The following is a 22,516-nucleotide window of genomic DNA, read 5'->3' on the forward strand; positions in this document are numbered from 1 at the left end:
GGGAGCGCTCAGCAGTTCACATCTACACCCCTTCTTCACATGAACATGTTTGGAAAAAAAAGATTCTTTGGTTTTGTTCCTGTAAAGAACACACAAGGGTTCTTTCAGCCCCAAAGAACCATTTTCCAACAAAGAATCATTTGAACAAAGGTTCTATGTAAAGTCTTTGGGTAAACCTAATTAATTAGCAAAGTGTAATTTACATAAGTGCATATCATTACAAGATGCTGCTATATTTAGTGTAGTCCTTTGGGTTTTGGAGATAGAACAGTGTTTGCTTACAAGAGCAATTCATTGTAGCATTAATTAACACATTACTGAGCTGCATTAAGAATACTGTAAAAAGAACATCTCAATGGCTGAAAATAAGGTGTTCAAATGTCCCATGAGGTTCAGCCTTTTTTCACACAAACGTGTCAGACAAAAAGAGATTTTTTCAATTAAACTGGCATAAGAGTAATGCACAATCACGATGATTGCAAGCAGCTGTTAGGTCACAGATTAGTATTATAGTAATGGTAGTAATGGTAATAATAAAAATAATAATAATAGCAATAATACAAATAATAATAATACAAATAATAATAATATTAGTAGAACATTGTATCATTATTAACATTTCGTCCTCACTCTATTCACACAAATGAAATATCATATTGTGGTGGAGTATACACACAGGCATTCCCATAGACAACGGAGGCTTCCTCTTCATACAGCCAGCCTGTAGAGAGCAGCCCAATTAAGCAGAGGGCCCAGCACACTCCACAATGCAGGAGGAGGGCAGCAAACCGGTGAAGCAAATGAGCTGCAGGAGAGGCAGTTATCCCAAACAAAATGAAGAGAGCTCCTCTCTTTACATGCTACATGCAGAGTGCGTAGTGCCCTGATGCATGTGTGTGTCAACCAGGCTTTCTCTTTATATTCCTCTCTTATGTAAGGGAGTAGGGCTATACTGGTTTGGAGAAGGAGAGGGACATCAAGAGCTAGCATTGCCCGTATGGAGAGAGCGCATGACCATACATTTGTGTCTGTTCCGTTGCGGTGATATAACGCGCATGTAAAGCTCAGGAGTGTCCCGAAATAACGGCACGGGGAGACGAGCTGTACTCTCCTGCTGATACCACAGCCACTCGGAGGCTCATGCAGTAATGCATTTCAGGCACGGCTCGTCCTCCTCCTGTGTTCAGGAAAAAAATCCAGACACACACACACACACACACACACAGGTGCAGAGAGAATGCTCTGACATCACTCTCTGTCACCATGTCAACCATAAGATCTCAACCCCTCCAGTCAGAGGAAAGTCCTTACACAACAGATGGTCGTGAGGTGATCCACTGACTGGTAATTAATTTTACTACAAGTGGTGGGATTGCACCTGTTCCCATCTATTCTGGATGACTTATCACTATGTGCTCTATAGCATAGTGTGGAATTTAGTTTTTTTTATCAAGCATAGGTATTATTTACACAATTCTGCTGGCTTAATAACATATTTTTAGATCCAAATTAGGTCCTCATAATTATATTTTGCAGCGACACACATGGATAATAATATTTTATCAATCATAGGCATTATCTGCACAATTCTGCTGGCTTTATGATGCATTTTTACATCTAAAGGAGGCACTGATAATCATTTGCTGTATAGCGACACACATGCCAGTGCAGTGTGTAAGGAGCTGAGATCTGCAGCGCTCCCACAGCACAGACTCCGCGTGGAGGCCGGCAGAATCCCACTCGGAACGAGCCTGGAGGAGAGGAGGCAGCGTGGGAGGAATAATGGAATGCCGAAGAGTTCCAGGGGAAAGCCTAGTCTCTCCCGTACACGCGGCCTGGACGAGATCTTCCTCTCTCTCTCTCTCTCTCCCGTTCCATTCTTCTTTTGTCTCCTTTGTTTTCTTTTTCTTTCTTCTCCTCTGTTTCTGTTTCTTCTTCTTCATCATCTCCTTCTTTCTCTCTCTCTCTCTCTCTCTCTCTCTCTCTCTCTCTCTCTCTCTCTCTCTACGTGCTGACTCATCTGTTAATCAGTGCACTTTCACACATATTTAAATGAATGCAGAGGCGGGCTGGGCCTCTGCTCGCTCGCACGCAGCCCTAAATAAGTGTGCTAGAAAAAAAAAACCCAGGATAGGGAGACGCGCTGCTGCAGAGGAGAGGGGAACGAGGACGCTCAGGGAGGAGAGGTGGAGAAGCGGAGGAGAGGTGGAGAGGAGGAGGAGTGGAGGAGAGGAGAGAGGCATGGGGATGAATGGGAAAGCAGCGAGGGGCAGAGGTGGATTTAGGAGTAGATGGGGGGCGGGGGGCAGAAAAGAGAAGTCTACTGGAGTTAGAGATGGAGACTGTTGTGGTCAGTTTTATAGAGCTGAGTCAACACTATGTATCTGTGAGTACATATGGTAGCTTCACCATGTAAACAAAATACACACATGCATGCACACACAAACAAACGTATACAAAATGTATACACAACACACACACACACACACACACACACATACATATATATAAACACATGTATATACAAACACAATCCAGTCCAGGAGATCCAGGACTAATACTGCATATTAGGCAGTCCTATTGAATGTTATGAGTTGTTCTCCATCTTAATAGAGATAGGTACGAAGTGGAGTGTCTCTTTGAGATTAGAGTTCAAAATCATGCTGTCATGCCAGCACACTCATGCATGCATGCATGCACACACACACACACAAACACACACACACACAAACATACACACACACTTAACGTGCACCCCAACACATTCATGCATGCATGCACCGGAGGCAGAATGCTTCTGCTCATCTAGATTGAGATTTCTTTTTTTATTTCAGGGAAATGTATTGTGCAGACATGAATACAAACACAGGAGAGAGGGTCTTATTTGTGGAAGGATATTGCAGAACACACACACACACACACACACACACACACACTGGAGAGTGCTTTATTTGCTAGAGTAGTGCAGAACACACACAGAGACATACAAACACACATGCATACACACGAGGGAGCATGGTGCAGTAACTCTGTGTGTGTGTGTTCTGGGCTGATGGCCAGGCGCACACTCACACACAGTAGCGTTTCCCCCTCATCACGGCGCGTTTACAGATCACAGAGCAGCACACACAGTGGTTGCGTAACAGCTCTCAGTGCTGCTGTTGCTGCTGCTCGGCCTCTGTGCAGCCAAACAACCCTGCGCCTGCCTAGCCCCTTCTCCCGATCTGGGGACAAAGAGCCATGACCAACAGGACAGATCCTCTTCTCCTCACCCACCACCACTCCTCTCCTCTTTTCTCTCCTCTCTGCATCCCGTCACACCCTCCCCCCGTTCTGCTTTTCACTGAGCTCTCAGATCCACATTTCTCATTCCTCCTTTCATTTTTTTTCTTCTTTCTCTCTCTCTCTCTCTCTCTCTCTCCTGACTGAGTAATTGGCCTCAGAGGGAGTTGACTTTTGTCATCCCCCTTATGCGGTAGAACAAGGCGCAGGGCATATACAGATGTGAATGAGTGTGTCTTTGGTGTCGGCGCGAAGAAACACAAGAGTCTATTTTAAATGGGGACAAGAAGAAAGGTGAGAATAACTAATTCTCCTAATTCTACTCCTTCTTCAGAGTTAAAGTGGAGAGAAGGAGAGATGAGGAGAGAGAGAGAGAGAGAGCCCATTTAAAGCACTCTGCTGAGACCACTGCTGCACTCGCTTCATTGGAACAAGACTGACTTCCACTGACAGAAACAGAAACTCTGACTGGGCAGTAAATATGCCGTTGATAACACTGAGTTTATCTCATTGTAAAAAAAAGGAAAAAGGAAAATGTTTCTGTTGCTTAGCAACTCCTGCCAGCGACTTCCTCCATTACACAGCAGATTGTGGTCATTGCACATGACAAATTTGGTCAGAAGTGACACAGACATAGTTTGATGAAGAATATACATGTTTGGTAGTTTCCAGCTAGTGAGGTTGAAGCAGATATTGATAAGATGAAACATCCTAACACAGGCAACCTCAAAGAACTCAACACACATGCATCATCTCTGCACGACACACTGGCATTTGTTTGGCCACTAGGGGGCGAAATTACTCCTTATTGAGAAAAAAAAGTTCAGAGGAACGTGCTATGAATCTGTAGTCCTGTTATCCTATGTGCTAACCACATATTTAAGAACTAGGGTTACAGTGAAGGGAGGTAAATACAGTCAGACTCACATACACACATGATATCATGGGCAACATCACATATGTGTTTCTACAGCTAATCATAAACAAGCCTATATCATTGGAGATTTTCATTTTAGTTTTAGACACCTTCCCTCAGCAACACCAAAGCATGATTCATATAATGTAATTTAGTATATATAATGGAGTTTATTGGTATCAATTGTTTGTTAGGGCCCAACATCAATCCTAGAGTGGTATATTTCCACTAAAACAACGGAAGCGAGAACCTGTATCTTAACAAACTGAATGTGTGAGTCTGAAACAGCAGCTGCCGTGAGGCAGGCATATTCTGAATAACTGTGTTGATGACACTGCATCCCTGAGAATATCCTAATCACATCTAAAATAGTGCCAGAGACGTGATGGTTGCACATTCACTGTACCTTCACTCTGACACACACACACACACACACACACACACACTCTCACACACACACACACACACACACTCACACACACACACACTCACAGAAAAACCAAAGACATGTCTCACTGAAGATGGTGTTTATTTTCAGCTGAAAGGGGGGGGGGGGGGGTTTGGTTGGACTGGATTCTTCAGTCAGCGTGAGGTCTACTAAAGCACTGAAGGTGACATTGGTTCTCTCAGCTAGAGTGGCCGTGGTGGTAAAACATGAAAGGCTATGGTTGTCTACAAATGTTCTGCCAAAGTGCTGGAACATTCAATGCTTGCGTAATTATATATATATATATATATATATATATATATATATATATCCATACACACAAAACAGCTTTTTGTCATGGTTTTGGCCAAACGAAGCCAAATGCCATGTGCACATTCAGAAACATTAGATCAACAATGTGGCGACACAAATCCAGAATGTACTAAAAATGAATTCAGCCATGAAACTGTTGTTGATTGTTTTGCTTGTTTTCTCCAACACACACACACACACACACACACAGACTCTCTCTCTCTCTCTCTCTCTCTCTCTCTCTCTCCAGAGCAGGCCATGATTCCAAGTAGATGGTGGCAAACCAAGATACTAGTGTAGCCCCAGTGCTTTAATCTCCAAACTAAATAAAGCCAAAGGGCTCTTTTATTATGAGGTTTACCATTTCCTTTGGGTTAACTTACCCAGATCTGTCACTTAGCCACCTACTTGGAATACACACCTGAAGATAACACAACTGAAACATTAAGAGCACAGCGACGACTTTGGTGTCTGACCTCACTGACCACAAGATATGAAATCATCCGCGCTGTGACTGTTAGTTTGACATTCATACACAGCATAAGAGAAAGAAACAAAAACGTTTAGTGACTGACAAGATGCTCCCATGTGTGATGTAGAGGGTGCACCCAGATTTCAGCTCGTCATACAGCTCATGGATACATCAGTGACAAGCGGTCAACACGGCAGTGATTTACATTCTAAACGCCTACTCACTGACAGACAAGGTCAAAGACAGCAGAAAGTTCACTCTGAAAATGTGGAGGAACTGATCTACAGTTTCAAAAGTTTAAAATCTCCAGTAATCTATTTGTATGTAGTTGTAGTTCCATGGTGGAAGATCATTGCTTCAATCTAACTGTTAACTAATACTTGAGGTAAACTACTATATCTTTTTTTCATACATATTCCACAACTGGTGACTTAATGAACTGACTTTCAAGTCATGTTATACCATCCGGTGTCGTTCAAAGACAAAACAAACAACTTTCATTTCCTAACTCTAGGCAAGAGAGGCATTTCAGCTTAACCCACATACACCAGCGTTTGGACAAGAGGATCTGAAGTTGATGGCAGATCAGGGGGGCATTCCAAGTACGTGGTTTAGTGACAAACCTGGGTGAAGTTAACTCAGAGTAAGTGGTAAACCTCCTAATAGAAGAGCTGTATGGCTTTATTCTCCAAATGGCTCTTGTTGGAGGTTTACTTGCCCAGGTTTGTCACTAAACCACGTACTTAGAATACCCCCTGGTAGGTAAATAACTGAGGTGCGTTCAAATTGTGCAAACAGTGGCGAACGTTCGTGGAGAATATGTTTTATCTGAACAGTTAAATTTGAACGATTTGGTGTAAACATTCCAGTAATGCTTCGTCAAGCTCCACTGTATGTTTGCAGAGAACTACCTCCTCAGACTCCTTGCAAGTGTTCGCCAAGAACTCAAAGCAAACAGAAAACCGTTTGCAAACCTTCGCCTATGTTTCCGAATTTGAATGCACCTCTGCTAATTTCTCCAGTAACTTGTTACAGTGAATACTAAACATGACTTGTGTAACAATATTGTTTTACAGTAGCAAAGAAAAAAAAAAACAGAATGATAGAAGCTTTTTGGAAACATCCAGTACGGTAGTGTACACCTGTGAGTTGCACAATTACAAAATCATCAGCAAAACAATAAATTGATATAAACGTAGTACAAATGAAGATCAAAACTCTCACAAGTAGGAAAAGTGTAAACGCTAAAATACTGGTAGTGTAATGAAATGTTTGAGAGTACAGAGAAAAGGGAGGAAAATGCACTGAACATGTCATTCACGCATAAAGTAAAAAATATACTTTTTTGACACTTCAAATGCATTATCACGACATAAGTTACATTTTGAGTGCTAGCACCTAAACTGTGTGTGGTGTACTTTATCGAGAAGTTTCACTTTATGTAATAAATAACTCAGCCATTTGTATTTTTACCCAAAAAATTACCAAAACAGGTGACCTCTTCATAAAATCGCTACATAAATGTAACATTTCACATAAAAATAGTATTGTGTGGTATGTGCTAAAAAACTAATTGAGAATGAAAGTAATGACGCTAGCTTATTTATCAGCAACATACTTAAGTAAAACATAACCCCACGGAATAAGAGATGGACGACATAGAATGACCAGGACAAAGAGTGTGTGCATGGGTAACAGAGAGAGAGAGAGAGAGAGAGAGAGAGAGAGAGAGAGAGAGAGAGAGAGAGACAGAAAGAGAGAAACTGTGAAAGAGCGAAGAGTCGGTATTCCAAAGAAATCAATAGTGTTGAGGAGACATCCAGCAGGGTCTTTGGTGGTGATGAGGGTCCGGCTGCAGATTGCACATTTGATCTGAAGCAGGGCTTCAATTACGTGGAGCGTTTGCTCTGAGTGGGACCACCATAGCCCACCTCCACCGCCTTCATACTCTTTCCACTAAGCTCTCGCTCTTTGTCCGATCTGGCCCAGAGGGAACCGCTAGCGCTGGGGCAGAGGTGGGGGACCCCCTGCGTCACCCCGACTGGGCGCATTTTGCCCTGGGAATGACCGGACTCCGCCAGGCTGCAACGGTAAAAAACCTCCAAGCCCTCTCCCGATGACTGGTGGTTGGCTCCAAGAAATGCCCCATTACCCCCCGCAGATGCCCCAGCTGGGTTGCGGCCGCGGAGGGAGGGTGCTGCCTGCAGAGGCAGGTCGGAGGGCCTGATGGCAGCCTGGAGGGCCGGCTTGCTGGCAGGATGCGTCTCGGAAGGCTGTTTCTGGGACACAGAGTTTGAAACCGACACTGGCTCCAGGAGACCCTGACCGTGGCCGTGTCTTCGGCCATCCCTGGTCGCCGCTGGCTGCTGGTTCAGGCCCCCCCTGGCTTGGCCTGGGGCGCCAGAGACGTGGGCGCTCTTCTTTCTGCGGTGAAGCGAACTGGCTGTTCTCGCGGTCTCGTACGGCGTTCCTCCAGCTGTGGCCGCAGCGTCGCTGCTCGCGCGCAGCTCCAGGCTGTCGGTGTCGAGTGAGCGGCTGCGGCGGTTGAGGGCCAGTGGCGGCGGGGCGGTCTGGCTAGCGCGTCCGGAGCTGAGGTGGCGCGGCAGGCTGGTGATGCCCCACGCGTGGTTGTCCAGCAGCAGGCTCTGCTCGTAGGCGTCGAACAGGCGCTCGTCGCACTCGGCGAACGCGTCCTTCCGCAGGTAGCAGCTCTCGTCCTCGAACGGCTCAAAGGGCTCGAACGGAGACGCCAGCTCCTCCTCCACGCCCTCCTCCGTCTGCTGCTCGAACTCGCCCTCGTTCTCCATGTCCACCACATCGAAGGTCACGATGGTCGGCAGGGCCTGCAGGTTCTGTCCGAACGGCGAGCTGGACTCGGAGCCGTCCAGGCTCTCCGTGGAGTTGCAGTAGACGCGCGAGCGCTTCGTGAAGTCCACCAGCGCCTGCGAGAAGCACACCGTCAGCTCCTCCTGGGAATGGCCGCCGCTGGGCAGTGAGAGACCGTGGGGATGGGCGGCCGGAGGGCTGCACTGGTCACGCTGCAGGTAGGGTCCCGACTCCTGCAGTGGACTTGGGATCTGGGAGTACGTGGGATTGTCCTGTGTCTGGGGCCCTGACCCCCCGTCGGAGGAGAGAGAAGCATCCTCTAAGGCATGGTGCACAGGAGCTAGCCTGGTGCCTCTGGGGCTCAAGGGCTCCTCCAGCTGTTTCTTGCCCGCCTTGCAGCTGCCCAGAGGGAGGTCCGAGTCGGTGTAGTACGGGCCTCGGTTGAACAGCAGCGGGTCCTTGCCCGTCGTCCTGAGACTCTGAAGTTCACAGCACAGAAGCGCCTGCTGGATCTTGGTCAGGCGGACCTCCTCGGTCTCCATGGCGCGCGTGTCCATGGCGCCCGTCTTCAGGGAGTAAATGGGGCTTCCCTTACCCTCGTCGCTGTCCGGCAGGGACATCCCAAGGAAGTCGCACGGGTCACCATCACCGGCCAGAGCCGGGCTGAGGAGCCGGTCATCGGGCTCGAAGAGCTCATACAGGGCGTCGCCGCTGTAGCTGTCGCGTGGCAGCCGCTCGGGTCTCGGCACTGGCCGTTCGCGTGCGTCATCGTCCGCCCCGGGCGTGGTGGAGTCGTAGTAGCCCTCGTCGCTGGTGGGGACCGACTCCTGGTGGTCACTCTGAGGGGTCATGAGGTCGTCTGGGCTCAGGACCGTCTCCAACACGCCGAGGGGACTGCTGTCGGTGTTGCTGCTGATGCCGCCGCAATCACTGCTGCTGGTGGTCGGGGTAGTGATGGTGTGCAGCGAGCTGATAGGGTGGTCCGGGGTGATTGGCAGGTCGTCGGAATGCTCGTCGGGGACGTAGCACGACTCGTTGGCGGCCTCGGCTTCCCACAGGCCCTGCAGGTAGTCGCCGTCCACCTCGTCGGGTGTGGCCATCTCCTCGCCACCGCCCTGGTACGAAACAAAGCACGAGCTGCGCTTGCCGGCGTTGCGGCTGCCCCGCTCGCCCGACACCGAGCTCTCGGCGACGCTGTCGTCGTCCTGGTCGGCGATGATGTCGCCGCAGCCCGTGAGCGAGTCAAAGCTCTTTAGGGACGCCACGTCGCCAAAGACCAGGCTGGCGTGGTCAGAGGAAGAAGACGCAGCCGGGGGGTCGCAGTCCGCCCCTTCTGGGTTTTGCTCGGCAAGACGCACCAGCTCCGAGTCGGCACACAGGGGCTGCCGATATGTGCCGGGAACACCCCTCTGGATAACCTCTGTTTCCTCAGCAGCTGTCTCCACTCCACTCATCCTCCTCTTCTCCCCCTCCCCCACCTCCTCCTCCTCTTCCTCTTCCTCGAGGTTCCCCTCTCCCACCCCCCTCCTCCTCCTCTCAGGCACTAACACGTCAGCTTTCATACATTCAGCGGCGGCATACACAACGCCCTCCCTGCCGTTAGCTGAGTCAGGCACAACCGGTTCCAACACGCTGCCCAGGCGGCCATCGTCACTGCTGCTGTGACGACCGGCGTCCACCTGGGCGACAGGCACGTTACAGGCACTGGGCAACATCTCCAGGCTCGAGATTTTCTCTACATTCTTGCTCCTCTTGTGTCTCCTGATGCTGCTGAAGAGGCCTCGAAGGCCCCTCCTCTGCCATGGCAGGAATTGTGACTTCAAAGTCTCCCCAGTTCCCCGTTGCGACTCAGCCCCGCCTCCGCAGTCTCTCTGCGCGCGGAATTCAAAGTCTCCGGCCGCGACGTCGCCGCTCCCCCTGACGCCGTCGTCCCAGCATCCTCGGCTCACGCCGTCGTGCGTCCTGCTCTTGGTGACGCCACTCTTGGAGGACCCTCGGCTTTGGCCTTTCCCGAGCCCACCGAAGAAGCTGGGCAGCACGCAGATGCTTTTGCGGCTGCTGAAGAACTTAAAGGCGGTCTTCCTCAGTTTCCCAGAGGGTGGCTGTGGAGGAGGGTGTGGTGACTCCTGGGAGATGGATTCCACAATCTCTGCTTCACTGAGCTCACTTCCTGCCCCGGTCTCCATGGCAATGCAGGTTAAAGCAACAAGCTAGGCTACATGAAGTCACCTTCAGGTCCAATGAAAAAGGATGTTCGACTTGCCATCTCACACAAGCTGTCTGCCATGCTACACCTAAAACAACAGAGAACAACAAAATATATTAGAAACAGTACAATCCATCCCTGGTGTTATCATGTTAAACGATAAAAAGGAAACTATTTCAGATAAATTCACGAAACTCCCAGAGAGTACTTATCTAGTCGCGTCTACACAGGTGACAAACATAAGGCATGAGCAACAGTCAGTTGTCCACTGAAGAAATACCTAACGTTACTCATTTTGGGAATGACTTGAAGTTAAGTCAAATCTAGTAGACAGCTCAAGAGGTCAACAAAACTAAGTCCAGCTGAGATTATGTATTTTGCATTCAATGCATTGTTCTTGTTAAGCGTAGCTTTATTGGTAGCTGCGACCATCACCGATTTATTTAGACACAAAGAAACCCCATGTGGAACCTCGCTTGCTAACTTGGCTCTTCTGGATGACAGATCTGGCCACTCATAACTGAAAAAGAGCTTCGATTTGCGCTCAAAAAAAAGACTCCAGAGATCATCAAAACAAACAACATTAAGTGACACTGTAACGTTAGTCAGATAATCCTTCTCCAGCTATTAGCCAAGGTTAGCTAAGGCCTTCGTGATTGCTACCTTTGAATATGGCCATGAAATGAGTCTAAGTCGAAGCAGAAATTCAAATCTGGTATAACGTTTCTCTGCATCGTGGCAAAGTTGAAAACTGTTTCTTGACCAAATTACATAACATTATAAGTATCGATTACATGACAGAGTTGTGTATGCTAGCCAGTTGATGTCACATTTAGCTAGCTGTTTCACTTAATGTTAACTCAAAATATAGATGGTCCTTTGTTAGGTAATGATACTGCAACGTTACAGATTACTGCCCTGCGGATCTGCGCGCTTATTGAACAAGCAGTCAAATGCATACATCAGAAAAAATAGCTCACCTTCACTGACGCTAGCATGCTACATCCCGTCACAATAAACTAACCATTCAGTTACGTTTAGGACTTGACTCACTTTGTTCATTCGATGAGCGCTAAGCTACCTCTGGAAAGGCTTCCTGTTGCTGTCGGATGGTAAATTGATCGAATTGCATGATGGGTATTGTAGGTCCTACATGAAAGCTGTTCTTAAAAAATAGTAGGCTACCTAAATAAAATCGTCAAGACTATATTGTGTGTTGACAAAGGATCTATGTCCCGGATTCAATTACTGCATTTCGCAGAATTTCCTAGCTACGTCGTTTACATGCAGATTCTTTTTGACAATCGGATTGTAAGACTGTATAAAATCGGTTGAAATGTGAAAGGTACCCAACCCTACAGATTGCAACTAATGTAAACGTTGGGCCTAGTGATGTGCAAGAACAACCCATTGCCTGGATGTACGACCCATGTCTCTTGTTCAACTAATGACTTGTCTTGTCTCTAATGAAACGGCACAGGTCAGAGCACTTATGACCTGATGATGATCTTACACAAGATTCACATTGACATTCACTATGACAAAAAAAAACGTCAGAAAGATGGAGTTAGAGTGTGATTTATTCCATGGAGTTCCAGTACCAAGAGCTGCAATTCAAAGAGACAACACAAGTAATCTTTCCAATATAATGAGCTACCTAAGCCTGCTGCGTACATATATAGACATTAACGAATAATAACCACACAAAAAGCCTTTCAACAGGACTCTTAAAACATGACATGTAATTTCAAAAAGTCCATTACAGTAAAAGCGCTTTGATTAATTTGTAATTAAATAGTTTCCTTTCTGTAGACAGCATTGAATACTATGTGTGAAAGGCACAGCTGCTGCTAGCACAGTTTACAGGATCACACGGTTTGGTATGTGTTTGAGATAATTTTTCAGGCAAGGTGGCATGTCCAAACAGTCTATGGAATCAATCCTGTTGATCTTTCTCAGATGCGTTCTGATGGCCAAACGGCACTGGGAGGTAAGTGATTTCGGACATCCTGGTAGGAAAAGAATAGAACAGATGTGTTAAAAAACAACAAAATCCATAATCAGTCAGAAGAGAGATATTATGAAAAGGAGTGCAGTAGTATCATCACATTTTATGGCTTTTGAAAGCAAACACTACACTACATGCTACTCTCTCACCTCTCTCTTTTAGCAGAAGCTCCACTGCTTCGTTTTGCTTGGTGGTCTTCTCTATGATCAGGGTGGGTAGATACACATTGGCCCCAAAATCTATAAGTAGCTGCACATACTCAACTCCACATCCATGCCTCAAGCATGTTTCAAGCACAGTTTTAGGCTGCTTCCCCTTACTTGGAAGCCTCTCATCGGGATAGTTGTAGTCGGGGTCGGCGCCGTACAACAGCAGAACCCGAAAGCAGTCAAGGTGCCCATACACAGCAGATAGGTATAGTGGGCCACTGCAAATGGCCACACCCGATGTCCAAAGGTTCACTTTTGACCTGGCATTGACATCTGCTCCGTGGTGAAGGAGCTGTCTCAGGATATCCGGGTCGCCTTCGCGGGCAGCCGTGAGGACAGGGGAGCTGTTGTTCTTGGGACAGCCGTTGGGGTTGGCCCCGGCACGCAAAAGGGCCAACACACATGTGAGGTAGCGGCCACATACTGCAGTGAAGAGCGGGGTCTGCGCCTTCACGTCTATGCAGTCCACCTCAGCTCCGTGCGCCAAGAGGACCTCCAGGCACCGCAGGTGGCCCTTGCTTGCGGCCATGCGGAGCGGGGTTCCTGGCACGCCCCAGCCACTGCGGTGGTTAATGACCCGCTTGTACCGTTCTTGAGAGAGTAGCTCCAGTAGAAGCATGTGGTCATCGTTGGACACAGCCTGGTTAAGATGACAGAGTTCACCACTGTCTTCCTCTTCTACTCCAAACCTGAGCTGTAGCATAAAATGCTGCAAAATATATAAAACATGGTCAATATATGGTTGTGCAAACCTAGTGCGCAGAACAAATTGCACATTAAAAATATAGAGCAGACACATATGGTGCATTCAACTAGGCCTGCCTGCCTACCAGGCCCCCCAACATGTTTATGCAAATTAGCTGAGACTTGCCTCCTACATGCTACTCGGCACACTGATATGAGCTGCGAAGACTCGTTATTTGTTAAATGTTATTTAAGCGACAACTGATGTTTCATTATCCCGTTTGCTGTTTAGTGAAGTAACACAGCAGTGCATTGATCAGGATGTTGCTTTCTTCCTAGCTAGCTAAAGCTAGCCACCCTGACCATATACGGTTTGGTTGAATTTCAACATTTCAGAGCAACACATTACGGGATGAATAGGTTATTATCTATCTAGCTCCGACTGGGAAATATAAAAAAACACACCTGTTATATCTTCACAGTAGAAATCCAGCGCGAGATCACTGTAAATTTAACGCCAGCAGTGCGAGCTGTTAGCGAAAGATAGGCGGCGATTTAACGTCAGGCAAGTTAGCGGTAGTGCTAACTTAGCGCAATCCTTGAGCTAACCAAGCTGTTGTTAGTCGACTGCATCCACTTTACAGTTATTAAGCTTGTAGCATTTCGCAGCACAAAGAAATATCGCCTTGAGATATTGGGGTACAGTCGACAGTTATGCACAACACTGTGTTTTACTGGCAAGTAGCTGGCATGCAAGCTATCACTCACAGCGTCAAGGACTTCTTGTTTTGATGACGTCACCACTCGTCAGCAAAATTAAGTGGGCATGGGCAGAAGCCAGACGCTGCGATCAAGCAGGTCCCCTTGTCATAAATATCAGGCTACTTATCATATTCACTTCAATTTACTGCTTGTCATGCTATACCTTGATTCTTTACTTCTAAGTGTTCATTCTCTTAAATACATAGCCAGGGTTAGTTTCTTCAGGTGACGTGGAAAAGTTATTCAAGCTCTCCTGCATTCTTTGTGGTCAGGGAATGTACCATTGTTTTGTAGGCCTAATCCTTATTAAAGTCTGCTCAGGTCCTAAATACCGAGGTGAATTTAGTTTGATATTTGACATTCGGATATTGGACAGATATTCAAATTTTTTTTCATGCGGCCGGTTTCACCCCGTGTTTGCAGACAATGTGCTCACAGATGACCTGTCTACTTGCTCCCAGCCGACCTGGAACCGTCTATAAAGTACCTTATGAATTACCTTCATAGTCTTTTTTGTCAATAGCTTTGACATCATGTGACCTAGTGACTCCAAACCAATGCAGAATAGTTACCCTATATGGGACTTATCAGACACACCTCTTTTTATAGCCACTGTATGCACACTGTATTTTATACTAATATTTTAAAGAAAATACATTATTTCCTATAAGAAACAGACTCCTTTTTTTCAATACCTCCCAAGCCATATGACCTAGTGACTCCAAACCAATGCAGAATAGTTATCCTATATGGGACGCATTAGACACACCTCTTTTTATGGTCACTGTATGCACACTGTATTTTATATGAATATTTTAAAGAAAATACATTATTTCCCATAAGGAATGGTCTTTTTTTCAATACCTCCCAAGTCATGTGGCCTAGGGACTCCAAACCAATGCAAAATAGTTATGGGACTCATCAGACTCACCTCTTTTTGTAGCGACTGTATGCACGCTGTATTTTATATGATTTTTTTTTTAAAGAAAATACATTATTTCCTATAAGAAACGGTCTCCTTTTTTCAATACCTCCCAAGCCATGTGACCTAGTGACTCTAAACCAATGCAGAATAGTTATCCTATATGGGACTCATTAGACACACCTCTTTTTATAGTCACTCTATGCACACTGTATTTTCTATGAATGTTTTAAAGAAAATACATTATTTCCCATAAGGAATGGCCTTTTTTTTCAATACCTCCCAAGCCATGTGACCTAGTGACTCAATCCACGATCTACAGGTGGATAGCTTGGAGTCAGCTTGGGTTGAGGTAATACTTCCTAAAACCAAGCCCATCATTGTGAGTGTCTGTTACCGCCCTAAACAAACTGACTTCTACAAACTTCTTGAATCCGTCTGTTGTAAAAGCAATACTGTATATGCCTAGAGAATGAATGTATAATAATGGGTGATTTTAATACAAATCTTTTTCTGCCAGGGAATAGCCTGTACGAGTCTTTCTCATATCTCTGCAAGGTGTCTGGTTTACAGCAATTATTTACTTAGCCCACTAGGTTGTCTTTAAATAGCCGGTCCCTTATTGATTTCATTTTAGTATCTGATTGTGGAATGATATGTCAATCAGGTGTGTTGGATGTGTCTTTTAGTGACCATAATGCAGTTTTTTGCACACGAAAGAAATTGAAATCTCAGCCAATAAATGAGCATTGTTCCATCAAATACAGATGTACCAAACTCTGCTGAGGTGTTCAATCAAAGGCTATCTGAGAGAGATTGGTCTGATGTGCTCGAATGTAATGATGTTCATAGCTGTTCTTGATGAAGTCGCACCAATGAGGGAAACAAGAATTAAGCATAGAAGGGCTTGTTGGATGTCTTCTGAAATCGTTGATCTTATCAGACAACGTAATAGATGTTTCATAAAGTTTAAAAAGTCTAAACTTCCAGCTGACTACAACTCTTATATTAATCTTAGAAACCAAGTTAGTGACAAGGTTCAACAGGCAAAGTCAGACTTTTTTTCTGAGTCCATTGCTGCAAATGCAAAGCAGCCTAAAAAGCTATGGAAAGTTCTTAATGATATGGGATCAACAGCAAAATCCAAATCAAAGTCTGGTAAAGCTGGGATTTTTATTGAAGATGAGATGTGTTTTGATAAGTGTCAGATTGCCTGCCATTTTAATCAGTATTTTACAACCGTTGCTGCCAGTCTGGTCAGTAAATTGCCAGGTATTTCAGATAAATATGGCAAATCATTTGTTAACTCTTTCTATAGAAATAAAATTGTGTCTGCAGACTCCTTTGCAATTAGTCCTGTCTCAGAGGATAAAGTAAGAGCACGCCTCTCCACCCTATCAGTGAATAAGGCCACTGGCTTGGACCTTATCCCCTCCAGGTTTCTTAGGGATAGTGCTGAGGTTACATGTAGTATTCTTACCCATGTCATAAATCTGTCGATAAGTCAGGGTGTTTTCCCAAACGAGATGAAGAATGCCAGGGTGGTTCCTCTTTTTAAGTAAAATAGCAGAGCTGATATTGGGAATTATAGGCCAGTCTCAATCTTTCAACCATATCAAAGATTATTGAGCATCTTGTGTATGAACAGGTCGAGGAGTATCTTATCCGGCATGATCTGTTATATGAGCTTCAGTCTGGCTTCAGAGCTGCACATTCTACTGGCACATGTCTCATCCACCTCTTTGACTATGTGCATCAGAATTTAGATCTAGGAAATTATGTTGGTATGCTTCTACTCGACCTGCAAAAAGCATTCGATACCGTGAACCACGATATTCTGATTTCTAAATTGCAGTGCATGGGTTTTAGCAACTCAGCACTCAAATGGTTCACTTCTTACCTAACAGATAGGACACAGGTTTGCGATGTAGAGGGGACCCTCTCTGATCCACAGAGTATAGCATGTGGGGTGCCGCAAGACTCGATCCTGGGGCCCCTGTTATTTTTATTGTACATAAATGACATGTCAGCTGTAGTACAGTGCAAATTGTTATTACATGCCGATGATTCTGCTTTACTTGTCCCAGGGGGTAACGTTAAAGTCATTGAAAATACTCTTAGTGATGAGCTTGAGTCTGTCAACCAGTGGTTGGTAGACAATAAGCTCTCTATGCATCTGGGCAAGACCGAATCAATCTTGTTTGGTACAAAAAGGAAGTTGGCAAAATCAAATACTTTAAAAGTGATGTGTAATGGGTCTGAAATTGTGTCTAAATCAAATGTCACATATTTGGGTCTAACATCACTTAGTGTTGAATCTATTGCAGCAAAAGTTTTAGACAAATGTGCCTGTAAATTGAAGTTTTTATATCGCAAGACAAAGCTTTTAGATTTTTCTGTAAAGAAATTATTGGTTCAAACTCTGATTCAATGTCATGTGGATTTTGCTTGCTCTGCGTGGTTTTCTGGGTTGACTGTGAAACTTAAAAACAAGTTCAGAGTGCTGCAAAACAATGTTATTTGGTACCTGTTAAAAGCACCCCCCTGTACTCATATTGGTAGGGAGGAGTTTAAATAAGCAGGCCTACTACCTGTGCATCTAAGAGTTGAACAACTTAAGTTGAATCATATGTTCAACATTGTAAATGGTCAGGCTCCCAAATATTTAGGCTCTAATGTCACCATGGTCCACACACAGCATAGACATAACACCAGGGCTAGCATCCGCTCCTGCTTAGTACCTAGAACAAATAATGCAGGTAAAAGTTTTTTTTTTTTATACTGGTATCATGGCTTGGAATAGTTTGCCTACTGCTACACAACTCCTAGCTTCAAGGGGGATTTTTAAAAGACAGGTAAAACAGATTTTATGGAATAAGGTGGATATGTTTGTTGATCATTTGAATATTGTTTTCTGCAGTTGTGTCTTATTTATCTGTTATATGTTATGTCCCTCACCCCCAGTCTGAGTATTGTCTGTCCCTTGTCTATTTCTTTTATGTGTTCAACACCAAGGACCATGCTGGAAATACATTTTGTACTTCTGCATGTCATCCTTTGGACTGATACATTTTATTGTCTTGATCCTGAAATAAATCAAATCAAATCAAATCAAGTCTCCAAACAAATGCAGAATAGTTATCCTATATGGGACTCATCAGACACACCTCTTCATATAACCATTGAATGCACACTCTATTTTATATTAATATTTTAAAGAAAATCAATACCCCCCCCCCCCCCCCCCCCCAAGGGAAGTGACGTAGGGACACTAAACCAATGCAGAATATCCTTTATGGGACTAATCAGACACACCTCAAATTAATATATATATATATATATATATATATATATATATATATATGATAGTAGATGCCAAATAATTTTTCATATTGAGGTGTGTCTGATAAGTACCCCATAGCAGAACAGTTCTGTATTGATCTGTGTTGTCTAGGACCCCTTATATGGCAGCTATTGAGCAAAAAGCTGTTTTCCATAGGAAATAAATGTGATTAAAAAAAAATAAAAATATATATATATATATAATAGTTCATGCAAAATATTATTTCACATTGACGTGTGTCTGATTAGTATCACATAGCAGAACAGTTCTATGTTGATCTGTGATGTCTAGGACCCAGTATATTGAAGGTATTGAGCACAAAGCAGCTTCCATAGGAAACAAATTGGTTTTCTTTAAGAAATTAATATAAAATAGTATGTGCAAAAATCATGTTAATTTGAGGTGTGTCTGATTAGTCCCATATAGGATAACAATTCTGCATTGGTTTGGAATCATAGGATAATTATTCTGTATTGGTTTGGAGTCCCTAGGTCACACGGCTTGCAAGGTATTGAAAAAAGGAGACCATTCATGATGGCAAATAATGTATTTTCTTTCAAAAATTCATATAAAATACAGCGTGCACACCAGTGGCGGAGCTAGGGGGTGGCTTAGGGGGCTTAAGCCCCGAATCTTTTTTCAAAAGCCCCGAATCTTTTTTCAAAAGCCCCGAATCTTTTTTTAGTGTTTTAAATTCCCGGCAACTATTATTTCCAATATAACTTCCCCTCGGTTTCTCTATAAATGTCACCAAATGCTATATTACTGAGGAAATATATCCCTTATTTTCAAAGCCCAATATTGAAAAATAATTTGACTTGCTACACAATCTATGCCAGGTCTCTGGGCTATCCGGTATGGTGATTTCCTTTCCACCCAGCTCCGTTCAAGCAACAGCATCGCCCAGTGAACTGACGGATGGTGTTGTTTCAGGTTGGTGATTTCACGTTAAGAGCTTTCAGTCAGTTAGGCAGGCTAATGTTAGGCTACTTAGCTAGCTCCCTAAATGCTTAACGTTAACGTTAAATGTCCTCGTTCGTCGGCGGAAAAGGCAAATTCAGTACTCTCATAGGCTAGCTAAGCCTACTGCAGAATAAGAAATTCCAGCTCCCAAAACAAAGTGATCCTCGTCTTGTAATAAATTAGGCTACACTGTTTTGAAATGTCAGAAAAACCCATTAACAGTTATCTGCCCATGTCAACTTTTCAGTGTCATATGTTGCACAAAAGAATGTTAGCTGTTAGCCTACCTTAAAACCTTGTTGATATCCTTTCCACCACCACAGATCTTATAATCCAAGAGTCCACATAAATATAAAAGTCATGTTATGTTGTTTTGGCTGCCTAACTAATTATTAACGAAAAAAAAAAAAAACATTACAATAATATATTGAGAGGAAAGGGCCCTTTCCATAAGTGTGTTAATCAAGCACCATGCAATCTGCATTCATAATAGGTGCTTGATTTTATGCACCTGTGTAAAGGGACCTGATGAAACCTATGAATAATCTTGCTAAATTACAAATTAATATAATTTAGAAACGCCTATGTCAGGGGTCGGCAATTACGTGTGGACCCGGGCCAATTTTTTTTCAGACAATGGCATCGCGGGCCATAGCTTTTGTAATGGGGGGGGGGGGGGGGTTATAGGCCTACTATTTAAATTATGAATTATTATATTATATTAAAATAAACATCATCTAACTTTTAAAATGCATTTAATTTAATTCCATTAAAAACGTTTATTTGCTTATGTGCGCTGTTTTTATGCCGCCTGCTGCATCTCCTGTCGTCTCTCATGAAACAGGCGACTTGCCTAGCAACTTGCCGTAACTAATGTGTACAAATATTATTCTTTTGGATGACGTGTAAATGATTAGCTGAACATTGCTATATGCTAGTTATCGATGCAAAATGTCGTTGTCAAAAGCCTTGAAAAGAAAAATTGATTCAGAATGCAGGACCTACAAAGAAGAATGGAAGCAGAGGTATGTGTTGAGCCTGCCTGCATTTATTAATGCCAAGCCTATTAATTTAACGAAACATAGGCTATTTTTGACCTTGCCCACTGGAAGAGGGAGACAGGACACTTTTTTTTTTTTTTTTGCACAAGATTACGCGCACTCGCGTGCCAATACCGTTCCGACCTGTGCGTCATGGATAACTGCAAGGATGTTCCACCTGTTGTTTTGTCACTTTAGTAGGACTATCATCTATACCTCAATAAATGTTTTGAAATTGATGGGATTGCTGTAGGCCTTTTTTTCTTTTTAAAAACATGGGGTTAAAAAAAATTTCATTTTTTTATTTTTTATTATTTAAACAGCAAATTAACGTCATCTCGCGGGCCAGATAGAATAGATGGCGGGCCAAAATTGGCCCGCGGGCCACTATTTGCCGACCCCTGGCCTATGTCAAGATGATAATGCATTCCTTCTAAAATATCCTTGTATCATGATGACTGGCCATACTGTAATTATATCATAATATTATGTATATTATAGTATAAGATATTCTATATTGTCACACAGATGAGATCAGGGAAGAGGAAGAAGGAGAATAGCAATAATAAACAATAATGTCATATCAAACAATATCCTAATGAAAATAAACAAATACTATAATATACAAACCATAAGAAACGCTTAATTAACTAAGTACATGCTAAACAGATATGAACAGATATTGCCTCTTGAAAGACCCAAAACTATAATTTTACACAGTGTAGTGTCAGTCAGATACCTTGAATCTGTTGAATGTTAGTTTCACATTTTTTAAGTCTCAATGTGTCCATTAGTTTACACAAAATTCACTAGAAGTCATTATTTAAGGGGTTATTAAAAAAAAAATTAAATGGGCTAAGCCCCGAATGTTTACAATGTCTGGCTCTGCCCCTGGTGCACACAGTCGCTATAAAAAGAGGTGTGTCTAATGAGTCCCATATAGGATAACTATTCTGCATTGATTTTGAGTCACTAGGTCATATGGCTTGGGAGGTATTGAAAAAAAGGAATCTGTTTCTTATATGAAATAATGTATTTTCTTTCAGAAATTCATATAAAATACAGCGTGCACACAGTCTCTATAAAAAGAGGTGTGTCTAATGAGTCCCATATAGGATAACTATTCTGCATAGGTTTGGAGTCACTAGGTCATATGGCTTGGGAGGTATTGAAAAAAAGGAGTGTGTTTCTTATATGAAATAATGTATTTTCTTTAAAAAATTCATATAAAATACAGTGTGCATACAGTGACCATAAAAAGAGGTGTGTCTGATGAGTCCCATATAGGATAACTATTCTGCATTGGTTTGGAGTCACTAGGTCACATGATGTCAAAGCTATTGACAAAAAAGACTATGAAGGTAATTCAGAAGGTACTTTATAGACGGTTCCTAGGTAGGTCGGCTGGGAGCAAGTAGACAGGTCATCTGCGTGCACATTGTCTGCAAACACGGGGTGAAACCGGCCGCCTGAAAAAAAAATTGAATATCTGTCCAATATCAAATATCAAACTAACTTCACCTCGGTGTCCTACCGGTGTAGGCCTATTCAAATTATAATTAACGAGATCAGATTGGATCCCATTTTTTTTCCAGTGACTTTGCCAACAAAACAGTTGATAAAGCAACATAGGCCTGCAGGAGTTCACTATCAGAGCAACGGTGATATATTTTAATATATAAAGCATTTATTTTTAATAAAAAGCAATTATGCTCGATTTTTAGTGAGGTTTAGGGTTGTGACATGCCAAGTTTAATTTCAAGCTAATCTTTTATTAAACACCTAAATATACACTACCAGTCAAAAGTTTGGAGACACTTAGAAATGTCCATTCCACTCCATTATAGACACCAGCTGAGATTATTTCCAGTTTTTTTTTTAATCAGGGCTGCAGTTTTCAGATTACGTTATGTGCTTACATAATTGCAAAAAGGTTCTCGACTGTTGAAAGAATGGCTGAACTTTAATGCAATATCTACATTGCCCATTATCAGCAACCATTCATCCAGACACATTCTGTTTACTAATCTGATATTTTAAAAGGCTAACTGAGAAAACATTGGAGAACCCTTTTGCAATTATGTAAGCACAGAATGTAATCTGAAAACTGCTACCCTGAGTAAAAAAAACAATGCAAATGATCT

The 22,516-nt window shown here is 43.5% G+C and overlaps 2 protein-coding genes across 2 annotated transcripts; both read right to left on the minus strand.

Moving 5' to 3' along the window:
• Positions 1 to 4,755: 4,755 nt before the first annotated feature.
• Positions 4,756 to 11,507, minus strand: amer1 (APC membrane recruitment protein 1). Its single transcript, XM_076274076.1, has 2 exons — positions 11,422 to 11,507; positions 4,756 to 10,529 (listed from the first exon to the last, which is right to left on the minus strand). Exon 2 carries the CDS (start codon positions 10,419 to 10,421, stop codon positions 7,299 to 7,301), a length of 3,123 nt encoding a protein of 1,040 aa, XP_076130191.1. The 5' UTR covers positions 10,422 to 10,529; positions 11,422 to 11,507; the 3' UTR covers positions 4,756 to 7,298.
• A 496-nt stretch (positions 11,508 to 12,003) lies between these two features.
• Positions 12,004 to 14,133, minus strand: asb12a (ankyrin repeat and SOCS box-containing 12a). The gene is made up of 3 exons (XM_076273607.1): positions 13,808 to 14,133; positions 12,599 to 13,367; positions 12,004 to 12,450 (listed from the first exon to the last, which is right to left on the minus strand). Exons 2-3 carry the CDS (start codon positions 13,359 to 13,361, stop codon positions 12,302 to 12,304), a joined length of 912 nt encoding a protein of 303 aa, XP_076129722.1. The 5' UTR covers positions 13,362 to 13,367; positions 13,808 to 14,133; the 3' UTR covers positions 12,004 to 12,301.
• Between the last annotated feature and the right edge of the window lie 8,383 nt (positions 14,134 to 22,516).

The sequence above is a fragment of the Alosa pseudoharengus genome, unplaced genomic scaffold, assembly GCF_046254945.1.
Source record: "Alosa pseudoharengus isolate Yale_2024_CS ecotype anadromous, Long Island Sound unplaced genomic scaffold, YU_APseudo_1.1 YU_APseudo_1.1_scf_8, whole genome shotgun sequence".
NCBI classification, from domain to species: Eukaryota; Metazoa; Chordata; class Actinopteri; order Clupeiformes; family Clupeidae; genus Alosa; species Alosa pseudoharengus.